Source organism: Engystomops pustulosus, chromosome 3, assembly GCF_040894005.1.
Source record: "Engystomops pustulosus chromosome 3, aEngPut4.maternal, whole genome shotgun sequence".
In the NCBI taxonomy this organism is placed as follows: domain Eukaryota; kingdom Metazoa; phylum Chordata; class Amphibia; order Anura; family Leptodactylidae; genus Engystomops; species Engystomops pustulosus.
In genome coordinates this window covers 122,637,044-122,657,719 of record NC_092413.1, presented here as the reverse complement: position 1 = coordinate 122,657,719, position 20,676 = coordinate 122,637,044, and the positions used below count along the sequence as shown (strand labels likewise).

At 40.2% G+C, this 20,676-nt stretch overlaps 1 protein-coding gene across 1 annotated transcript in view; it reads right to left on the bottom strand.

Annotated features, from left to right (window-relative positions):
• The window catches only part of RNGTT (RNA guanylyltransferase and 5'-phosphatase), a 289,029-nt gene that overhangs the window by 234,955 nt on the left and 33,398 nt on the right, over positions 1–20,676 (bottom strand). Inside the window, exons 7-8 of the mRNA XM_072141974.1 lie at positions 17,968–18,077; positions 14,904–15,005 (exon numbers count right to left, since the gene is read on the bottom strand). Coding sequence (XP_071998075.1) covers positions 14,904–15,005; positions 17,968–18,077 — 212 coding nt within the window. The remainder of the gene's footprint in view (positions 1–14,903; positions 15,006–17,967; positions 18,078–20,676) is intronic.

Here is a 20,676-nt window from a genome sequence, read left to right as displayed (position 1 = left end):
TGTCAGACTGTCCCCAAACTTCCAAACATTCAAATATAACCAGAAAACCCACCTATTTAGGACTGCCTACAACACACAATGACTGAACTGCTATACCTTGTGTTTCCATCAACCCTTCCATATAGATTCTAAGCCCTTGCAGTACTTTTTTTCATTTGTTATTGTCTTAATGTGATGTATGTGAACCAGTTCTTCATTGTTCTGCTCCATGGAAATATCAATCACTACTAATCAATTATTAGCATACTTATGTACTCCCAATCACAGTATGTTAACTAAAATAACAAAATAAAACAAAGTGACCCATGCTGCTTCATTTATGTGCAGGATGCAGACTCCATTCATTTCCATATGAAAAGGAACACTTTTACCTCTTCACTAGTTCTCAGCTGCAGTAGCAGATGCAGCTAAATTTACTTGATTTTCTTCCGCAAACAAGGAATTACAAGAGCTTATTAAAGTCTTTAGTTATAGTCCTGTGTTTACAGCAACCACATCACTGTGAAGCGAGTGTACTGAGAAAGGGTGTTCAGTCAATTTTTTGTACTGCAAAAGTAGTGTACAGGCGGTCCCATACTTAACCCCTTAACGCTGAAGCCACTTTTCACCTTCCTGACACGGCCCATTTTTTCAAATATGCCCTGTGTCACTATAAATGGTTATAACTTTGGAACACTTTAACATATCCAGTTGATTTTGAAATTGTTTTTTCGTGACACATTGTACTTCATGTTGGTTGAGAAATTTAATCAATATATTTAGTATTTATTTATGAAATAAATGGAAATTTGGCAAAAATTTTGAAAAAAACTATGTTTTCCAAATTAAAAATTTTCTACTTTTTGGAAAGTTGGTCATATCACTAAAATAACTTGATAACTAACATTTTCCATATGTCTGCTTTAACTTGGCATCATTTTTCAAACATCTTTTCCTTTTTTTAGGATGTTAGGAGGCTTATAACTTTAGGTGCAATTTTTTAGATTTTCACAAAAATCATCAAAACCTACTTTTGGAGGGTCAATTTAGTTAGAAGTGACTTTATAAGGCCCACATGACAGGAAACCCCCACAAATGACACCATTTTAGAAACTACACCACTCAAAATATTCAAAACAACCTTTGGGAATTTTGTTAACCCTATGAACGTTTCATGAGGGTGAAAGATAAATGAAAGTGAAATTACAGAAATGTAATTTTATCTTGCTATAGATTCATTGAACACTAAAATTTGCACCTTCACAATGGGTTAAAAAGGAAAATGCATTTTACAATGTTGAGGGCAATTCCTCCTGAGTATGCCAATACCCATTTTGTCACTGTAAGCTGCTGTACGGGCACAGGGGGGCACTTGGAATGGAAAGAGCGTTGTTTTGTTTTTGGAGGGCAAATATGGCTGAAAAAGTTTTCATGTGTCAGGATGCATTTGGAGAGCCATAATGGTACCAAAACAGAGGAAAGCCCCAACAAGAGACACCATTTTGGAAAGTACACCCCTTGGAGAGTTTAGCAAGGTGTAATTTGTGTATTTGCCCCAACAGGTGTTTGATTCAATTAGGCCCCAAAAAGGAAAAAGGTGAAAATTTTCTCAAAAAAGTAATTTTTACCCCAAATTTTTGTAAGCCACAAGGGATAAAAGATGAAACAACCGCATAAATGTGTAAAACTATTTCTCCTAAGCACAGAACTGCACCACTTTTGCATATAAAGTGTTCTATGGGTACGCAGTGAAGCTCAGAAGGGAAAGAGGGGCTTTGGCCTTTTAGAAGCCAGATTTGACAATCATCCTTTACATGTGTCAGGATGCATTTGGAGAGCCCTAGTGGTACCAAAACACAGGGGAACCCCAACAAGTGTCACCATTTTGGAAAGTGCACCCTTTGGAGAATTTAGCAAGGTGTAATATGTGTATTTTCCCCTACAGGTGTTTGCTTCAAATAGGTCCCTAAAAGGAAAAAGATGAACATTTTCCCAAAAAAGTCACTTTTACGGCTAATTTTTGTATCCCATAAGGCATTAAAGATGAAACAACCCCAAAAAATGTGTACTAGCATTTCTCCCAAGTATAAAATTGCCCCACACATGCAATTAAAATGTTGTATGGGTACGCAGTGAAGCTCAGAAGGGAAAGAGGGGCGTTGGACTTTTAGAAGCCAAATTTGACATACATCCTTTACATGTGTCAGGATGCATTTAGAGAGGCGTAGTGGTACCAAAACAGAGCGCAACCCCAACAATTATCACCATTTTGGAAAGCACACCCCTTAGAGAATTTAGCAAGGTGTAATATGTGCATTTGTCCGTAACGGTGTTTGATTTAATTAGGACTTAAATAGGAAAAAGGTAAAAATTTTCCTATAAAGGTCATTTTACCCCTAATTTTTTATAGCCACAAGGGATAAAAAAAATGTAATAACCCCCCAAAATGTGTAAACCTATTTCTCTCGAGTGTAGAAAATGTGTATATAAAATGCTGTATGGGCGCACAGTAAAAGAAAAGGGGATGTTTGCCTTTTAGAAGCCAAATTTGACAGAAATGTTTGACATGCATTTGGAGAACCCTAGTGGTATAAAACAGATAAGAATCCGAAAAGTGACCCTAATATTTGAACGCACACCCCTTAGAGAATTTTGCAATGTGTAATATATGCATTTGCCCCTACAGGTGAATGATCCAATTAGGCCCTAAACATTAAAAAGGTGAAAATTTTCCTATAAATGTCACTTTACCCCTAATTTTTGTAAGTCACAAGGGATAATATATTAAATAACCCCGAAAAAGGTTTAAAACTATTTCTCCCGAGTGTAGAAGTCCCCCACGTGTGCATATAAAATGCTTTATGGGCGCACAGTAGAGGAAAAGAGGGATGTTTGTCTTTTAGAGGCCAAATTTGACAGAAATCCTTCATATGTGTCAGGATACATTTGGAGAGCCGTAGTGGTACCAAAACAGAGGTTTCCAAATATGATGTGCAATGGAGTCCGAGATGGAAATTGCAATTATTTCTGGAAAGTTCAGTGCCCGTTATGTGGCGCCCCTTATGAAATAATCGAGGGGTATAGGGAGCAACGTGACCCAACAGTTGTTACAATTATTCATTTTACCGAAATTAATTTACAACAGGTTGGGCGTGAATTGTGAATGTGTTGTGTATAAGGAGGTAGAATATACCAAGGGACCAACTAAACTTTTGTCACTCTGGAGGTGTCACAGGTCTCTTAGTAGTATGTAGTGTCCATCCTTAGTATGTAGTGTCCATCCTAACTCCTCTTTTGGAACAGACTCTTTATTGAGTCCTACCTTTAGAAGCAGAAGAATTCACTGGGAAAATGCTGTCCTGGCAAAACACAGGAACATCTAAACCAGAGATACTGGGGCCCCGTCCTTCTTGTCCCAATATTAGTTTCCTAATGTCTTCCTCTTGAAAACGGAGAAATGATACGGCAGGACATGCACATTGGAACAGCTCGTAAGAGTTGTATACCATAATCTGTACAATGTGCACGGCCAGCGCTTTTGTACCAAATCTTGGTTTTTTTGTAGGGAAATTATCGCCAAGTGTTGCTCTTATTCACCCTAGCGATGCCCATTGTGACGAATATTGCTGCTTTTGGCTGGACCAAATCGACCAGCCAATAGCGGCAAACATGGACAGAGGGGGGCAACAAAACCCCTCTGGACCGCAAGGCAAAATTGGTGGCTGTCAGGAACAGCCGCCACCCTGCACGATCACCGTGTCTACAGACATAGTGACCGGTATTACTGACGTCATAAGTAAATTCGCTGCTATTGGCTGGTCTGAATTGATGAGCCAGTAGCAGCGATCATGTGGGGGGGACGTAACCCTTCTGGTCCATGGGGCAGGATGGATGGCCGTCAGGAACAGCCGCCATCTTGCCCCGATCACTGTCTGAACCGTGTTGGCAAGTCACTACCCGCCGCACCGTTCTATAACAACGTGCGTTGGGAATAGGCTATACAATCTTTATTTATTTTTTAAGCAATTTAGACACATAAGGGCTTATTTTTTGCGAGATGAGATGCACTGTAAAAAAAACCTTCATTTTAGTGGGTTTTTAGCTTATTGAAGCAATTTTATTAACTTTTTACATGTGGAGGAAAATAAAATCATCAATTCTTGTTTTGGATTTTTAGCATTTTTTTGGGGGGGGGGGGGTGTTCACTGTAGCATAACAATAATATATTATCTTTATTCTACGGATCACTACGATTACGGTGATACCTCATTTATATAGTTTTGTTTATATTTGTCCAATTTTATTGAAGAAAAACTAGAATAGAAAAAATTGCATTTGTTTTAGTATTTCCATTTTTATAGCAGCATAACTATAGTATTTTTTGGTTGACGGAGCTGGTTGTGAGCTTATTTTTTGCGTGACAAGTTGTTCTTTTCATTGGTATCATTTTGGTGCTTGTAACTTTTTCGGATAACTTTTTAGAACATTTTTTGTAAAGCAATTTGATAAAAAGTTTACATTTTTGGCAAGTTTTTGGGGTTTTTTTTTTTACCACGTTCACCGAGGGGGTCCAATTATGTTTAGGATTTATTGTACAGATTGTTACAGACGCAGCGATACCAAATAAGTGGGGTTTTTTTGTGATTTAGTGTTTTTTATACTTTATTACTTGTGTACAGGGAAATGTGGTGTTTGGGGGGACTTTCACTTTCTTTTATTATTTATTTTTATTTTAAAAAAACCTTTATTTTTTTTACAGGTAATGACATCTAAGCTTGAACAAGTGATCTTCTGATCACTTGTTCAAGCTCTTTTACAGCTTACACAGTGCAATACAGATGCGCATGCCCAGTGTCTTAGAGCCGGGTCCTGTCAGAAGGCAGGGACCCGGCTTCCGGATGAAGATCGCGCAGCCCCGGGCACCGGCAGTCCCGGGGCTGCGATCGGAGGAGCGGACCCCCCCGGTAAGCGCCGCGGGGGGGTCCGATTCACCTTTACTAAACTTTAAATGCCTCTAACACGCCGCGGTCAGCGCGACCGCGGCGTGTTAGGGGTTAACACCCGCGATCGGAGAAATCTCCGATCGCGGGTGTTAGAGGCAGGTGTCGGCTATAATATATAGCTGACACCCGCAGCTTCTGGCCCCGGCTCCGTTATAATTTTTTTTAAACTTTTTTATATTTTTATTTTTACTATTTTTCAGACTCCCTAGGGTACTTTAAGCCTAGGGTGTCTGTACGATCCTATCATATACTACCATACTACATTATGGCAGTATATGGGGATTTTACTACTCATACATTACAATGTGTTGATAGCCCGAGACCCGAAGCTACCATGGCTTCGATGACATCACGGGGAGCGACGATACTCAAAGATGGCGGCGCCCAGACGGCGATCAGCAGGAAAACACCCGCGATCGGTGCCGGCACTGTTATTGGTAAGCCTTTGCTGCAATATGCAGCAAAGACTTACCGGCTATGGAGGGGGCTCGGCCCGCGAGCCCTCTCCATGCACCGGGATCCAACATGTGACATACTATTATGTCACATGTTGGTAAGGGGTTAATAGTCAACTAGAGACAAATACAGCTGTTTACTTCTTATTAGAGGTAAGAAATAACGTCTCAAATGTTCGAGAGAGCTCTTTTACATCGTTCAGCACATCATGTCATATGACCAGAGTGATGTCATCTAAGGTCCTTTACCACCTAACATTTGCAAAGTCTACCCCATATAGGTTTCTGATCACATGAAATGAAATAAAGTTCTGAACGGTGAGAAGGCAAAGCACGACATGCCCTCTCTGACTGCAGCTGTTTGACCATTGTACCATTAACATGCAAGGCGGCCCCCGGAGGACACCAGGCACCCGGGACCTGTGAAAGCTACTCACCTCAACCTGCTGTCAGACAAGCCTTAATTCCCAGCAAAAAAAAGAAAAAATGTTTCTCCCCCCATTTCATTTTCGGTCCTAGCATTAGTCTCGCGGGACCGCTGGATGGGAACCGATCAGAGGGGGAGAGGAGGTGGAGAGGAGGGAAGGGGATGGCCTTTTCCCAACACATATTTATATGGAAGCGGGCTAAATTTAAAAAATAAAGGGAAAAAAAAAGGTTCATTTCTCCGAATCGGAGAACCTCTTGCAACCTATATCCCGTAGGGACAGGAAGACACTGGTGTTGGGTGCTAGGGAGGAGCCATTTACCCTCTTGTAACTTCCTGTCCCTACAGGATATAAGGAGCATCCTCCAGGTGGGGACGTCATAGTAACGTGGTGGAAAACAAAGCTGATTTTATGGGTATGTCAGGAAACTATTTTTAGCTAAAAGAAAGGTGTCATTTAGTTTATAGGGCTTCATGGGGGATGTTTTTTGTGGTGATGGGCGCCCTTTAAATAAATTTTAAAATGTGACAACTTCTTCCAAAAATAGAAAATAACTAACATATCTCACAATTAGCATCAGGAAAACAGGGAAAGCTCAAATTCTTGACTCAAGCTCATGTGAAGGAACAATTTCTAACTAAATGTATTGACTTCATTCTCTGTAATATTGAAAATGGCTTCTTCTACTATGTATGTGACAGCTACACAAATTACTGTCATATCTGTATGCCCTTACATTAACAGCAAGCTTTGCCTTTTCCTAGATTTTTATATTAATGGTAGTTGGCAACTCAGGCTTATTACAGGTCTTCACCAGGCATCATTTAAAGGACAGACACATCCTTCTCCAACAGCAAAAAAATTACTGTACTAGTCCAGGTTCACACAGGGTGAAAGTACAGAAAACTTTTACTACAATAACACTGAATAATGCAGATTTCAACAAGTTTTTTTATTGTTATGATTGCATATTTATTTGATATTTTATCTTTTTTGTTGTTATGATTTAAAACAATTCTTAAAATGATTTCTAATGATTGTGTTTAAACACACCATTATATTGTAATGCAAATACTTAGAGAAAGCAGAAAGGCATATTTACAATGCAGGTGTAATGGGCTTCTGCAATCTGTCTTTAATGAAATTAGGTCACTGGTGACAGATTCCCTTATCGGTGATAAGTCTAGCAAACGGCCACGGCAAGGATTCCAACTAGAATTTTTCACAAGATTGTAACACGTGGCAACACATGTCCTGCACATAGTAGGAATGAAGACTATGGGAGACTATCCATAGTCATAAACTATGACTGTCAACCAGCAATTAGGAAAGTGTGTTGCTCCACAGCAAAGCAATGAATTTAAAAACTCCAAACTCAAACACCTAAAATCCCAAACAAAACTAGAATGTCACTAAGGATGATAAAGTTCTAGTCCAAATCAGTCCCAATGCAAACAAAGGCAACAGTTGCAGAACATGCATAGCACGAGGAAATGGACAACAGAGGCCTGTTAGAAGTAACACATATCGCAAACAGCTACTAACAGGGAAGTCAAATAGTGTGAAAGGTGAAACCACCAATTAAAAAACATGGATTTGTGATGTTTCCATGGAAATAACTGAGCCATGGATATGAAAAACCAACGCCAATGTGAAAAAACCCTTAATGATGGCCAATTAAATGGAAAGACCATCATGTATAACTCAGACCAATGATGGGGATCGTTGGCAAGGAGCAGAGTCTTATCGGACCACAAATGCCAAATTTTTCAGCCTGATGACAGTTCTATCTGGGTATGTTAGCAGAAAACAACCTTAACATCCTTTCTCTTTACCAAAGAAGTTCCTGAACATCCAAAAAAACATTAAAAACACTGGTACATGATGCCCAAGCACTTCATAAATTTCCCAACAGTTGTAGTTTTTGTTTCTGCGGCCAAAGTATATAGCCTTACGTTTATCTCAATTAAACTTAATTAGCAATTTCTTTGTCCAATTATCCAGCGACCACAAATTCCTCTGTATTATTTACTTTACAGAGCTTTATACCATCTACAAAATATTGAAAGTCTTCTATGTAAATTTTATCAATAAAAAATATTCAAAAGAAATTGGCCCAATACTGACCCCTGTGCACCCCACTGGAGTGGACAGGACAGGACCGATCCCTCATAAATTATGCTGATGCCGAGTTATAAGGTTATGTGCATTGAGATACTACAGAATAGCAAATGCCACAAAATATTTTCCCCACAACGGATGATAAGACCCGGTCCTTAAGGAATGTTCAAATATTAAAAATAACAGTCTATCACAGTATATCGTTCACCAAGTAGTCAAAGATTTGTCTGTTTTATGTGTAGAAACACCTTAAAACCAGTTACTCCTCATCATATCATCCACCGTGTGATAACCAAGGTGAGGGTTTTCTGCAAATATACGGTAACTGTTTTCTCAGGACTTTTTACAATCCTGTAACACCTCATCGCTACCGTCTTGTTTTAGGAGTGCCTATCTCTTTATTGGTTCTCATATTAGTTGTAAAGGTAGTTGTCTTTTGTTATAGACAAAAACCTAGCTTAAATAACTGGTTTAGTTCCCCCATAAGTACTTCATCGCGCTTTGAGTCTCCATCCTACATTACACTTGTGGCATTATAACCTAGTATTGTAACCTATAATTCGTTTTTCCCTTCCCTTATCTACACCCACAGGGACTTCATATTCTCATTTTTATTGCAGATGTCATCATGCCAAATTAGTATATGTTGCTAGGAAGTTCATATCATTTATGTGTGAATAGGATAGTACTGAGATTTTTCTGCAAATGACTGTCCAAGATAAGTTTTGCTCCGTAAAGTTTCTTCTGAAGCAGGCAGCTTAGCAATCATATTCATGTGGGGGGGTGATCTTTCACCACACTAACCAACTGTCTAATGATACTCTCTATAATGAAAGCCAGTGTGTTTCTATTCTTGTGAAGCATTATCCTACAAGGTAACAATCAAGGTAAACAGATGGTTTACATCTCTCCAGCATAAAACACAAAGATTGCAAATTACTGCTTAGAAAAGGTCAGCATATCAGAAAATAACATAACACTCGCAGAAAAAATAAGGTCTGCAAACAATATACCTTGACGCCACGATAGATTACAAAGAAAGATGTATTTAATGGAGCTATAGAACATTCATTATACTTTGACATTTACTACATAAAATATAAAGAATTCTGTGCAAAGTTGATTTATTTTACACATTTAGACATCAAAATCCATCATGCTCAAGTACCAGTGACTACATACCATAATATAAGCTGCTAATCAGTAATAGTGTCTTGTAGAGTTAGAAATAGAACTCCAGTACTTTTCAGACTATACAATGCACACTACAGTCACACAAGAAGAAAGTAGGAAGAAATACTTTATCCAATGTAAATGCAACATGTATATGGTACTACACAGCTATGTTACCAGAATGAAGTTTATTATAAAAATTTAGTGCCAAAACCAAGCTAACTACATATAAATCTGTAGAACCAAGGTTTCTGCATAGATACAGTACCAGAGCCAAGGTTTCTAAATAGATATGGAACAAAACAGGAGTTTATATCAGTGCGGGGACTCAGTGCTGAGACCAGCGGAGATTGAGAGAATGAGGGTTTGCTCGGCAATCTCCAGCAGCTCCATAGAGATAATATGGAGCAGAACGGTCATGCAGGGACGTCTGCTCCATTAGTCCGAGGAGCGGTGAGGGGTCGGTAGTACCCCTTGTTCTTGCGATCTTCGGGGGTCTCAGCAATGAGACCTCCACTGATCAGCAAGTTAGGCCCTTTCCGTGGATAGGGCCTAACTTTACTTCGTGGGAAAACACCTTTTAAATGGTAAAATAAAGTGGTTTTTTTTCCCCCCTTTTATTTTCTTGCAGTAACAATGACCCCTTTGATGCTAAAATAAAAAAGTTTTATCCCCTTTATTTTCTTGCAGTAACAACGACATTGTACTCTGCGCTATTCTTTCCAATGAAGGACACACAGCATATTTGGATTTTGAGTTTAATTTACTAGTTTTTTTTTTTTTTTTAATTTCCCCAAGAGGGGACTAGTAGATGGTATACACTGAATGAACCTAAATTACATTCAATACTGTGGTCAGCATGTAGCAGGACTGAAGGCAACACGTCGGCACCCTTCATTCGCCAACTGGTGTGTACCAATGCGGGGTGATAATCATCAATCAATGAGGTGTATAAAAAAAAAACTCTTAACAAGACTCTTAAAAGACTCTTAACAATAGCAAACTGTACCCCATGCATGTATCTGACCACATGAAGTCACAAGCTGCCTCCATGGACTTCTACTCCCCCTCATCCTCAATGTAGGATGCTATGATTTCATGTAATCACATACATGGTGTACAGTTTGCTATTATTAGAAGGTTAAATGACCTGCAATGATGACACTCTGTTCACATGTCATGAATGTAACACAAGGCACCATGTAAAAAAATTGACACAATATTTCTGTACATAGAGCTTTAAATGTCTGTAGTTGAATATTAGCAGACGGTCCCCAAGTACAAAGAGGCAGGGCAGTGATTAGAAGAGACCCAGAGCTACCAGTCAGAATAATGGGGAGTGGTTCACTTCTAGCCTGAGACAGAGCAGAGTCGCAAACCAGCACAAGTGGGCATCCTCTACGCCTAGAGGAGAGGCAGTTCTACCTACCCCATAGACAAAAAGGTTCTTACCTGTAAGAGCAGTGAGACTATAGAACTCTCTGCCACAGGAGGTTGTTATGGTAGACTCTATGTACATGTTCAAGAGAAGCCTGGATGACCTTCTCGTAAGCAAAAATGTCACGGGTTATGGGAAAAAAAACATTTGGTTAATTTTTTGGGTTGGTACGATCACGGGGATAGTAAATATAAGTAGGTTTTATAATGTTTTCATACATTTAAAAAAAATTAAAAGCTCCTGTAGAAAAACAACAACTTATTCATAATTCAGTGTATGAAGCTGCGTGTGGTGTAATTTTTTGTGAGATAAGATAACGTTTTAAATGCTACCATTTTGGGGACCTTAGAGCCTTTTTATCGCTTTTTACCAAATTGTTGCTGCAAAAAATGGCAAAAGTGTTTGTTTTTTTTTTACTTTGGCCACTATTTTATGTTTTGGTGTTAAAGGCTGTAGTAGCCCTACCAAACATGATTTATACTGTTTATTTATGCAGCAAACACCCACCTTGTATAAAGAGGGCTCAGCCCCTGAGCCCTCTCCATACACCCGCAGCCAACGTGTGACGTACAAATGCTGGAGACTGCGCAGGACAGGCCGACAAATACTGGAGACTGCGCAGGACAGGCCGACAAATACTGGAGACTGCGCAGGACAGGCCGACAAATACTGGAGACTGCGCAGGACAGGCCGACAAATACTGGAGACTGCGCAGGACAGGCCGACAAATACTGGAGACTGCGCAGGACAGGCCGACAAATACTGGAGACTGCGCAGGACAGGCCGACAAATACTGGAGACTGCGCAGGACAGGCCGACAAATACTGGAGACTCCCCAGAGCAGATAACAATACGGGAGACTCCCCAGAGCAGATAACAATACGGGAGACTCCCCAGAGCAGATAACAATACGGGAGACCCCCCAGAGCAGATAACAATACGGGAGACCCCCCAGAGCAGATAACAATACGGGAGACCCCCCAGAGCAGATAACAATACGGGAGACCCCCTAGAGCAGATAACAATACGGGAGACCCCCTAGAGCAGATAACAATACGGGAGACCCCCTAGAGCAGATAACAATACGGGATACCCCCCAGAGCAGATAACAATACGGGAGACCCCCCAGAGCAGATAACAATACGGGAGACCCCCCAGAGCAGATAACAATACGGGAGACCCCCCAGAGCAGATAACAATACGGGAGACCCCCCAGAGCAGATAACAATACGGGAGACCCCCCAGAGCAGATAACAATACGGGAGACCCCCTAGAGCAGATAACAATACGGGATACCCCCCAGAGTAGATAACAATACTGGTGACCCCTAGAGCAGATAACAATACTGGTGACCCCTAGAACAGATAACAATACGGGAGACCCCCCAGAGCAGATAACAATACTGGAGACCCCCCAGAGTAGATAACAATACTGGAGACCCCCCAGAGTAGATAACAATACTGGTGACCCCTAAAGCAGATAACAATACTGGGAGACCCCTAGAGCAGATAACAATACTGGAGACCCCTAGAGAAGATAACAATACTGGAGACCCCTAGAGAAGATAACAATACTGGAGACCCCTAAAGCAGATAACAATACTGGAAACCCCCAAAGCAGATAACAATACTGGAGACCCCTAGAGCAGATAACAATACCGGAGACTCCTTAAGCAAAAAAACTAATTGTACTGGAGACCACAGAGCAGACCAAAGAAAAAAAAATTAAATCCTCTCCTTTCCTAGGTCCTCTTCTCATTCCTGCAGCTTCTTCTGTCCTCCATGCGCCGCTCTACTATGTAGTTGAACTGCGCCAGGAGCAGGAGAGGACTCGGGAACAATACTGCAGTACTTGCAACTTCTGGGTCCTCTCCTGAGGGGGGTCTGCTCTGGGTGCTGACCTTGACAAATGCAACCAGTGTTAGGATTCAGGTCACAGAGAGGAGCAGCAGGAGAGAACCCAGGAACAGCGACAACTTCTCAGCTGCACTCACTACTTCTGGGCCTCCTGCACCAATAAAGGTTTCCATCAGTAATGCAAGTCCTCACTGGACTCTGACTGTAAGCAGGGTGCGGACCGAAACGCATGGCTTGACAGGCTGCGTGTGGCAGACTGCATGTGGATTGTGTCACTCTCGTCACACGCTGGCTTCCATGTGCCACAAATTATGGGGCATAGGGGTGTACCATTGAACTGTCCGACTGATTCGGACTGAGCGCGGTATTCAACTGCGGTATTAAATTGTGACGCAAGCCATTGCCCTTAGATGCACCACTAAAAAGCCCCAATATGTTAGCCACCAAGTAGGAGCATTACTAAACAGTGCATAAGCAGAGAAGAGAAGGAAGGGTAAACTGGAAATTTGCTGATGAAAATATATACTTTTTGTTAGCTCCATAAAATGACACTTGAAAAGTTAAATTTAAGGGTAAAGTGAAACACTGCCCCTTTTAGTCAAATACTTGATAGTGCAAGACTGTCCCTTTGGTTGAAAGAGCAGTGCTCTTCCCCAAGTTATTATCTTTGACCTCATTTACCATGTTAGTCAACTTTTAGGCTCATTTCTTTTTTACCAAGGCTGGTGTTCTAGAATGGGAATCCTGTGATAATGAAGCCAGCACAAATAAACCCACACTCTCACGTGCATGCTCATTGTAATAAAAGAGGGTAATGAAGTAATGGGAGCTTAACAATTCTTAATATTTCTATTAATGATATAGTTCATTTTCCTCCAGATTTCTGCCTCGTTACTATACACTTGTTAATCCTGTCTGAACATTCAGCTCCACTCATTAGAACAAACATCTGCTACTTGCGTTGTTAATGAGAGAAGTAATGACAAGATGAAGGCAAGACACTGACACGTTGATTAGTATATATATATATATATATATATATATATATATATATATATATAAAAAAAAATTTAAAAAAAAACACAGCCGCTTTCCAATATATTGCTACAATTGTTTTTCTGAGCCCACCTCACGGTTTGTGGAGCACATAGACATAAAGATTGCACAGCTGGATCAAAGTGTCTTATTCACGGAAGAGCAATACAGCCTTAGGCTACATTCACACGAACGTATGGGGACATATATACAGCGTATATACACGGCAATGGGCGCACATGAGGCACCGTACCATTCTGTAGCCGGGAGAAAGATCGGACATGTCCCATCTTTCCGCGGAATACAGCACTGTATGCCATATATTACTATGGAGAGTGGCAGGGGTGAGCAGCGCTCACCCCCTCCTCCTCTCCCCGGCGCCGCCGTACATTGTGTGAATGTAGGCTTAGGCCGGTCTCACAGATACTGATCTGTGGAAGAAAAACGTTCCACAAGCGTTATGATATCAATTCTTACCTTTAAGAAAATTTGTCACCGCAATCCACCTACCCGAACCAACTACTAAGTTATGTGGGACTATGCCCATGGTGAAGATGACACCTACACCTTTCAAGTTTTTACACTGAAGGAGAAGCTGGTCAATAAATACACTTTAGAAATATGCACGCTGCCACTCCGTCAAGCATCTTCTCTCTTCATTCTCCCGTAAATTTTGTCACTACTGACTTCCGTGAGAACAGGGTTTAACAAAAGCATGGGATGGTGGAATATTTTACAAAATACACATTGGATCAAAAAACTAAAATACAGGTTTCAAATACTTTTCAAAAATCTATTCAATGATATCAAACTCGGCCCCCTACGCATCTTAAATGGGAACCATTTTTTCATACAGTTTGTGAATTACATTGATTTGACCTTTGTCCTTTTCAATTTTGGTGGCAGAAGGCGCTGTCAAAAACCGAAATTTGTGCAAAAATGTTGAACAAGAAGATATTTCAATAAGCACAATTCAGATCCAAAATCTGAAAATACACGTATGCAATATTTTTCTAAAACCAAAATCTGAAAATAGCCGTGCGCTATATTTATTCTAAAACCTAATTCGAGTACTCAATGTAGAACATTCAATGTTTGAAAACTTTGTAAACAACAAGAAGAGAGGCAAAGGGACAAGCATCAAACCAGGACACTGAAGAGAACAGACAACTACTACAGTCCACATCATTGTTCCTAGGTTACTCTGAATGTAGTCTCTACATAAGAAATAATAATAATAATATCCTCATCCAATCACTACAGAAAAACCCAAGGACAACCTCTTTACTTATGACAAGTCTTAAAATATGAATCCAACTAAATTTTTTTGTTTTTATTTTTAAACACTTTAGTGAGCTACACAAAATAAACACTAACTGAACATTTATGTGATTTCATGTAGCAGCTCCACTTACCGGGTACCATCTGCTTTCCAGCTCACTTTATACGTCTTCTGCTCAAGAAATTTAATATTTTTTCTGTCCATGGATACAGGCTGTGCTCCAGGGAACCCAGATCTGAAAAGACATTGCTTTATTTTTTTCCCTTAATGATGTAAAAGGGATAAAAAAAAATTAAATCATGGCAGAATGACATTTCCTACATAAAAAAAAAATAATGCTGCAATGAAAACAACACTTTAAACACTGCTCACACTACTTTACTTTTTAATGTGTGCTAAGGCCAAGGAGGGTGATTTATCATTCATCATTTAATGACTCCAGACTTCAAGAAGGACAAATATTTGAGTTTTATTTCAATGATGCTTAGATTGGCGATTAGCTGATGTGAAGTTATTACAGAATGTATAATAAAATGTGGTTATAAAAAAGGTTATTTATAAGATGATATATTAAACTCAAGATGATGTAAGGGAAACTGGTGTTTAAACTGTAGTTTAGTCTCCATCACATTCTATTAATGTAATCTACCTATCCAATAAGGAAGTAGCACAGGGCAAAAAAGATCTACCAAGAGCATATGCTGAAACAGTGCCGTCCTATTTTTACCACACTTTAACCCCTTAAGGACCAGGCCCTTTTTCGTTTTTGCGTCTTTATTTTTCACACCCCACCTTCAAAAATCTATAACTTTTTTATTTTTCCATGTATAGAGCTGTGTGATGGCTTGTTTTCTGCGTAACAAATTGCACTTCATAGTGATGGCATTTAATTGTCTATGCCATATACTGGGAAGCGGGAAAAAAATTCTGAATGCAGTGAAAATGGTGAAAAACCGCATTTGTGCCGTTTTCTTGTGGGCGTGGATTTTACGTCTTTCACTGTGCACTCACAATGACATGTCTAATTTATTCATTGGGTCAATACGATCACATGGATACCAAATTTGTATAGGTTGTATAATGTTTTCATACATTTACAAAAATTAAAACCTCCTGTACAAAAAAAAAATTCTTCATTTTGCCGTCTTCTTGCGCTAATAACTTTTTCATACTTTGGTGTATGGAGTTGTGGGTGGTGTCATTTTTTGCGACTATTGATGACCTTTTCAATGCTTTTATTTTTAGAATTGTACGACCTTTTGATCACTTTTTATTGATTTTTTTATATTTTTCAAAATGGCAAAAAAATGCCATTTGCGACTTCGGGCGCTATTTTCCGTTACGGGGTTAAACGCAGTAAAAAAACATTCTTATATTTTGATAGATCGGGCATTTTCGGACACGGTGATACCTAATGTGTTTAAGATTTTTACTGTTTATTTATATTTATATCAGTTCTAGGGAAAGGGGGGTGATTTGAATTTTTAGGTTTTTTTAATATAATTTTTTATTTTTTATTTTTTTTTATAAAAATTTTTTACTATTTTTCAGACTCCCTAGGGTACTTTAACCCTAGGTTGTCTGATTGATCCTACCATATACTGCCATACTACAGTATGGCAGTATATGGGGATTTTGCACACCATCTATTATAATGTGCAGATCGCACATTGTAATAGATGGCCTAAAACATGATAGCCTCGGATCACTGTGTGATCCGAGGCTGTCATGGCAACGGATCGCCGCTCCCCGATGACGTCACGGGGAGCGGCGATCAGAGCCAAGATGGCGGCGCCCACGCGCCGCCGGCTCGTTAATGCCGCCGGCAGCTTTGCCGGCGGCAATGAAAGGGTTAACACCCGCGATCGGTACAAGCACCGATCGCGGGTGTTAGCGACGGGTGCTTGCTTCATTGTGAAGCAAGCACCCGGCGTGTATGAAGAGGGCTCAGCCCGTGAACCCTCTTCATACTACCCCATGCGCAATAAAACGTACAGGTACGTCTTATTGCGCTATGGGGTTAAAGGGAGAGATTGGTGGATAAAGGCAGAATTCTAGGAGGTTCTGATGGTGGCATAACATTAACTAAGTGTACAGCAACTCTGACCTGAATCTACATAAAATCTAAAATAAAATCAAAATCTAAACAGCAAATGCTCTTTTTTTCTGCACATTAAGGCGGGGGGCACATGTGGCGTTTTGGACACGTTTTTGGGCCGGTTTTTAAGCAGTATGTTAAAAAAAGCCATCAGTTTTTGAAAAACGCATCCGTTTTTGATCGGTTTTACCATTTATCTTAGTTTTTTAACTGACTGCTTAAAAACTGCCCAAAAATGGGTTCAAAGCGCCACCTGTGCCGCCGGCCTAAGGCACATGGTGCCTCCCCTGATTAATTAAATGTCCAGCTGCAGCCTCAACTCACTAATAAGAAAGGACTCTCGTCATAAACATATGATGTACTTATCTCTGCCCACATACACCCTATAATTTCATTAGGCTGCAACAATGCAGAATCATTGTATGTGTGTGTGTGTGTGGCAGAAAGCATGGGCCTATGTATACACACACTTCTACGCATGAACCCAAACAGAGAAGAGAAGCTGCAAGTATATTTGGTAATCCTAACATATGTTAGTGGACCCTACAGCAATACATTATAGTGCAGCAGTACAAGTAATCAAATCTATCATCAAAATCTACCATCAATAAACCAGGGACACTTACTCATAGTTGCAGGGGCTGTGACTATGGGGTAACTTTCTTGTATTTGTTACCCATGGCCTTCTTCCTTCCAAAATTATGCTAATGAGCCAGAAGGACAGTAAGGCCCTACCTCACGCTCTCTTCACAGGCTGCATTTCCCACTGAGATTACATTAGGCAGAAGGGGGAAGTGCAAGGGAGCAGGCGGGTGGGGAGACATTCTTCTGCACAATGTAAAAGCCTGGGAAGCTATAGAGCCTTGTGAAGGGCTCTGGCAACGCCCTCCAGAGCCCCTTTCTGGCTATGACGGTTTTAAAAGTTGATTTTAGAAGGAAGGAGGCCATGCATAACAAATATAAGATCTATGAGTAAGTGTCATGTGTTTAGCATGATTCTGATGGTAGATTTCCTTTAACATTTAGTAGATAAAAGTACAGTGAACTATTACTATAGTACAGTAGTGAACTATTTTGTTAAAAAAAAAAAAGTGCATACCCTCCCCAAGAGGAGAACTGTTGACATTTCCTCTGTATTTCTCCAAGTTTCGGTTGCGTTGTTATCTGGGTTACATTTTTTACTGTGATCCCTTCTAAAAATACTGCACCCTGTATGGAGGAAAAAAAACAGAAATATTTTTGGACAGCTAATAAAAATGTGAAGGATATAACATGCAGCAAGCACTGTAGTTGATTGTCCAAAAGAGTTTTGCCTGTTTTGACTAGTTTATATTTGCATGTTTTGAAGCACAAGCAAGACATTATTATGAAGAAGTTTTGCATGGTGTCATTGGCAGAAGATCTAAATGTAAGCGTGGTCCCTTTTCCACATACTTTTCTACATGGTTACAATAACAGAAAACAATGTCTTTTTTATGTATTACAATACATAAAATCTGTTAACAGTACAGAATAAGTGTATAGAAAGCATAAAACATAAAATACATCAGTAAAGCATAAACAGGAAAGCAAAAATGAAATGAAAATATCAATTTAAAAGAGAAAGGAAATAACAGACACCATAATGCTTAAATTTTAAGATTTTAAGATTTAACATTTCAGTCATGCAATCCACTAGATATTACCTGTGTTTCAGGTACTTACAATTCTAATATTAATACAAGGTATGCAATGTACAGGATCAACAGAATAAGTGATATGTGTTTGAACACCGAAACTCCCACTTATCACATAAAAATCTTGTGTTCACCATTTAAATAAGGTTAATCCCTCATTTTTACTGTCACTCTACAAAGTTTATGGGATTGTTGCTGCAGGAGAAGTGCTGGAAAATAAAGCCATAATTAAAAGCTAGTAGCCAGTGTCACAAGTGGGTGGTGGCCATCAATGGAGCCAAAAACATGGGACACTGCACTGTTATGGGGTTGAAGAAGAGACTGAAAATAACCAGAAAGTTTTGCAGTGATGTGATACAGTGCCAGACTAGGAGGAAAGAGGTTTCAAGATCTAAGCAATGTGGCTGAAGTAGAAGGGAGACTGTGCAGGTTAAGGGAGGAGGGGAATTAAAGGGGGTTTTCCCAAAAAAGAAAAAATTGCACGTTTCAATCCCATAGTGATGGTAACACAATAAAGATAATTTAAACCCCTTACTTTACAATTCTACTCCGTATTTTAGCTCCTAACTTACTCAGGAGCTGTTTTAGCTCTCTATGCTGCCCAGGGTGTGGGCGAGGCCTCTATAGCAGACACATTGTGACCCATCTAGATTTGTAGGGTGACAATGTGGTTACATTGTCAGGGTACAGGTGTATCTACACTTTTATCCGGCTTCTGTACTAACATACTACCACAGAGAGAGATGAGATAGATCAGAGATGATAAGATCCATTAGATGCCTATTACAGAGTCAGCTCTGCTACATCTCTGTTTTCAGTCTCTCAGATCTGTGTCTGCATTCCCCTTCCCCAGATCACTTATCTCCTTGTAGCTTGTAGTTTGCAGCTATTCTCTCCTCACAATCTCCTACCAGGAAGTGAATCAGTGCATGTGCCAGTGTAATCTCCGTGCTAGAAGTGCAGGGGGCATGGCTATAGGCACAAGACACAGAAATCTCAGCTCCACAATCTCACACAGAAATCAAGATAGTGCCCGACCCCAAGTCTTAAGTTAAAGGGTCAGATCTAGGCTCATGTAGGAAAATGATCCAGATCCAGCTCATGAAGATCTTGTGAAGTTTGAATCTTTATTTACACTTTAGTGACATCGAGGTATACAGCAACATTAAAAGTCAACGCGTTTCAAGTGATTCATCCGCTCTTATTCATGACTTGTGTGTGAGTGTGTCCACCTTAGACCTTTTGTGAGAAAACCTAAATGAGGTAACACCCACATCCGGGATATCTTGTGTACACATCCACATGTGCAAAAATCATGTAAATACAATATTAGAATATAAAAATAAACAAAACACTATACAGTTACCATATAACATTTAGCCAATTAGTACATAAAGGGAACCTGTCACCAGGAGACCCATTTTTAGCACTCCCCCAGTAGCCCCCACAGAGCATAGTACATACACTGCCAAAGTAAAAAAACTTTTGAAAATTGGTTTTACAGAAAAAAAAGATAAGTTATATTGTACCTTTCATTAGCATGTGCTGTGTGACTAGGCAGTTGCCAAGTGGGAGGGTCTGGAAAGGAGCAGTCCCCCCCCCCACACCCTTGGGGAACAGCTTCTCCATGTGACCTTTTCAAATATATGAAAACACCCATCACTTAGCTTAGAGACGCCCCCTGCTCCTCTACAGCCAATCCCGAGTGTGGGGAGTTATTCATATATTTGAAAAGGTCACATGTTTCCCAAGGGTGGGGGGGAACTGCTCCTTTCCAACCCCTCCTATTGGGCAACTGCCTAGTCACACAGCAGATGCTAATGAAAGATACAATATAACATACCGTATATTCTCGAGTATAAGCCGACCCGAGTATAAGCAGAGACCCCTAATTTTACCATCAAAAACTGGGAAAACCTATTGACTCAAGTATAAGGTGAGGGTGGGAAATGCATTGGTCACAGACCCCCCCAGTATGTAGCCAGCCCGCCCCCCAGTAGTATACAGCCCGCCCCCCAGTAGTATACAGCCCGCCCCACAGCATTAAAAGAAAATAATAAACTTATATACTCACCCTCCGGTGGCCCCGACGTGCAGCGCTGCTCCCCCGATGACCGCGCGGGTCCTCTTCT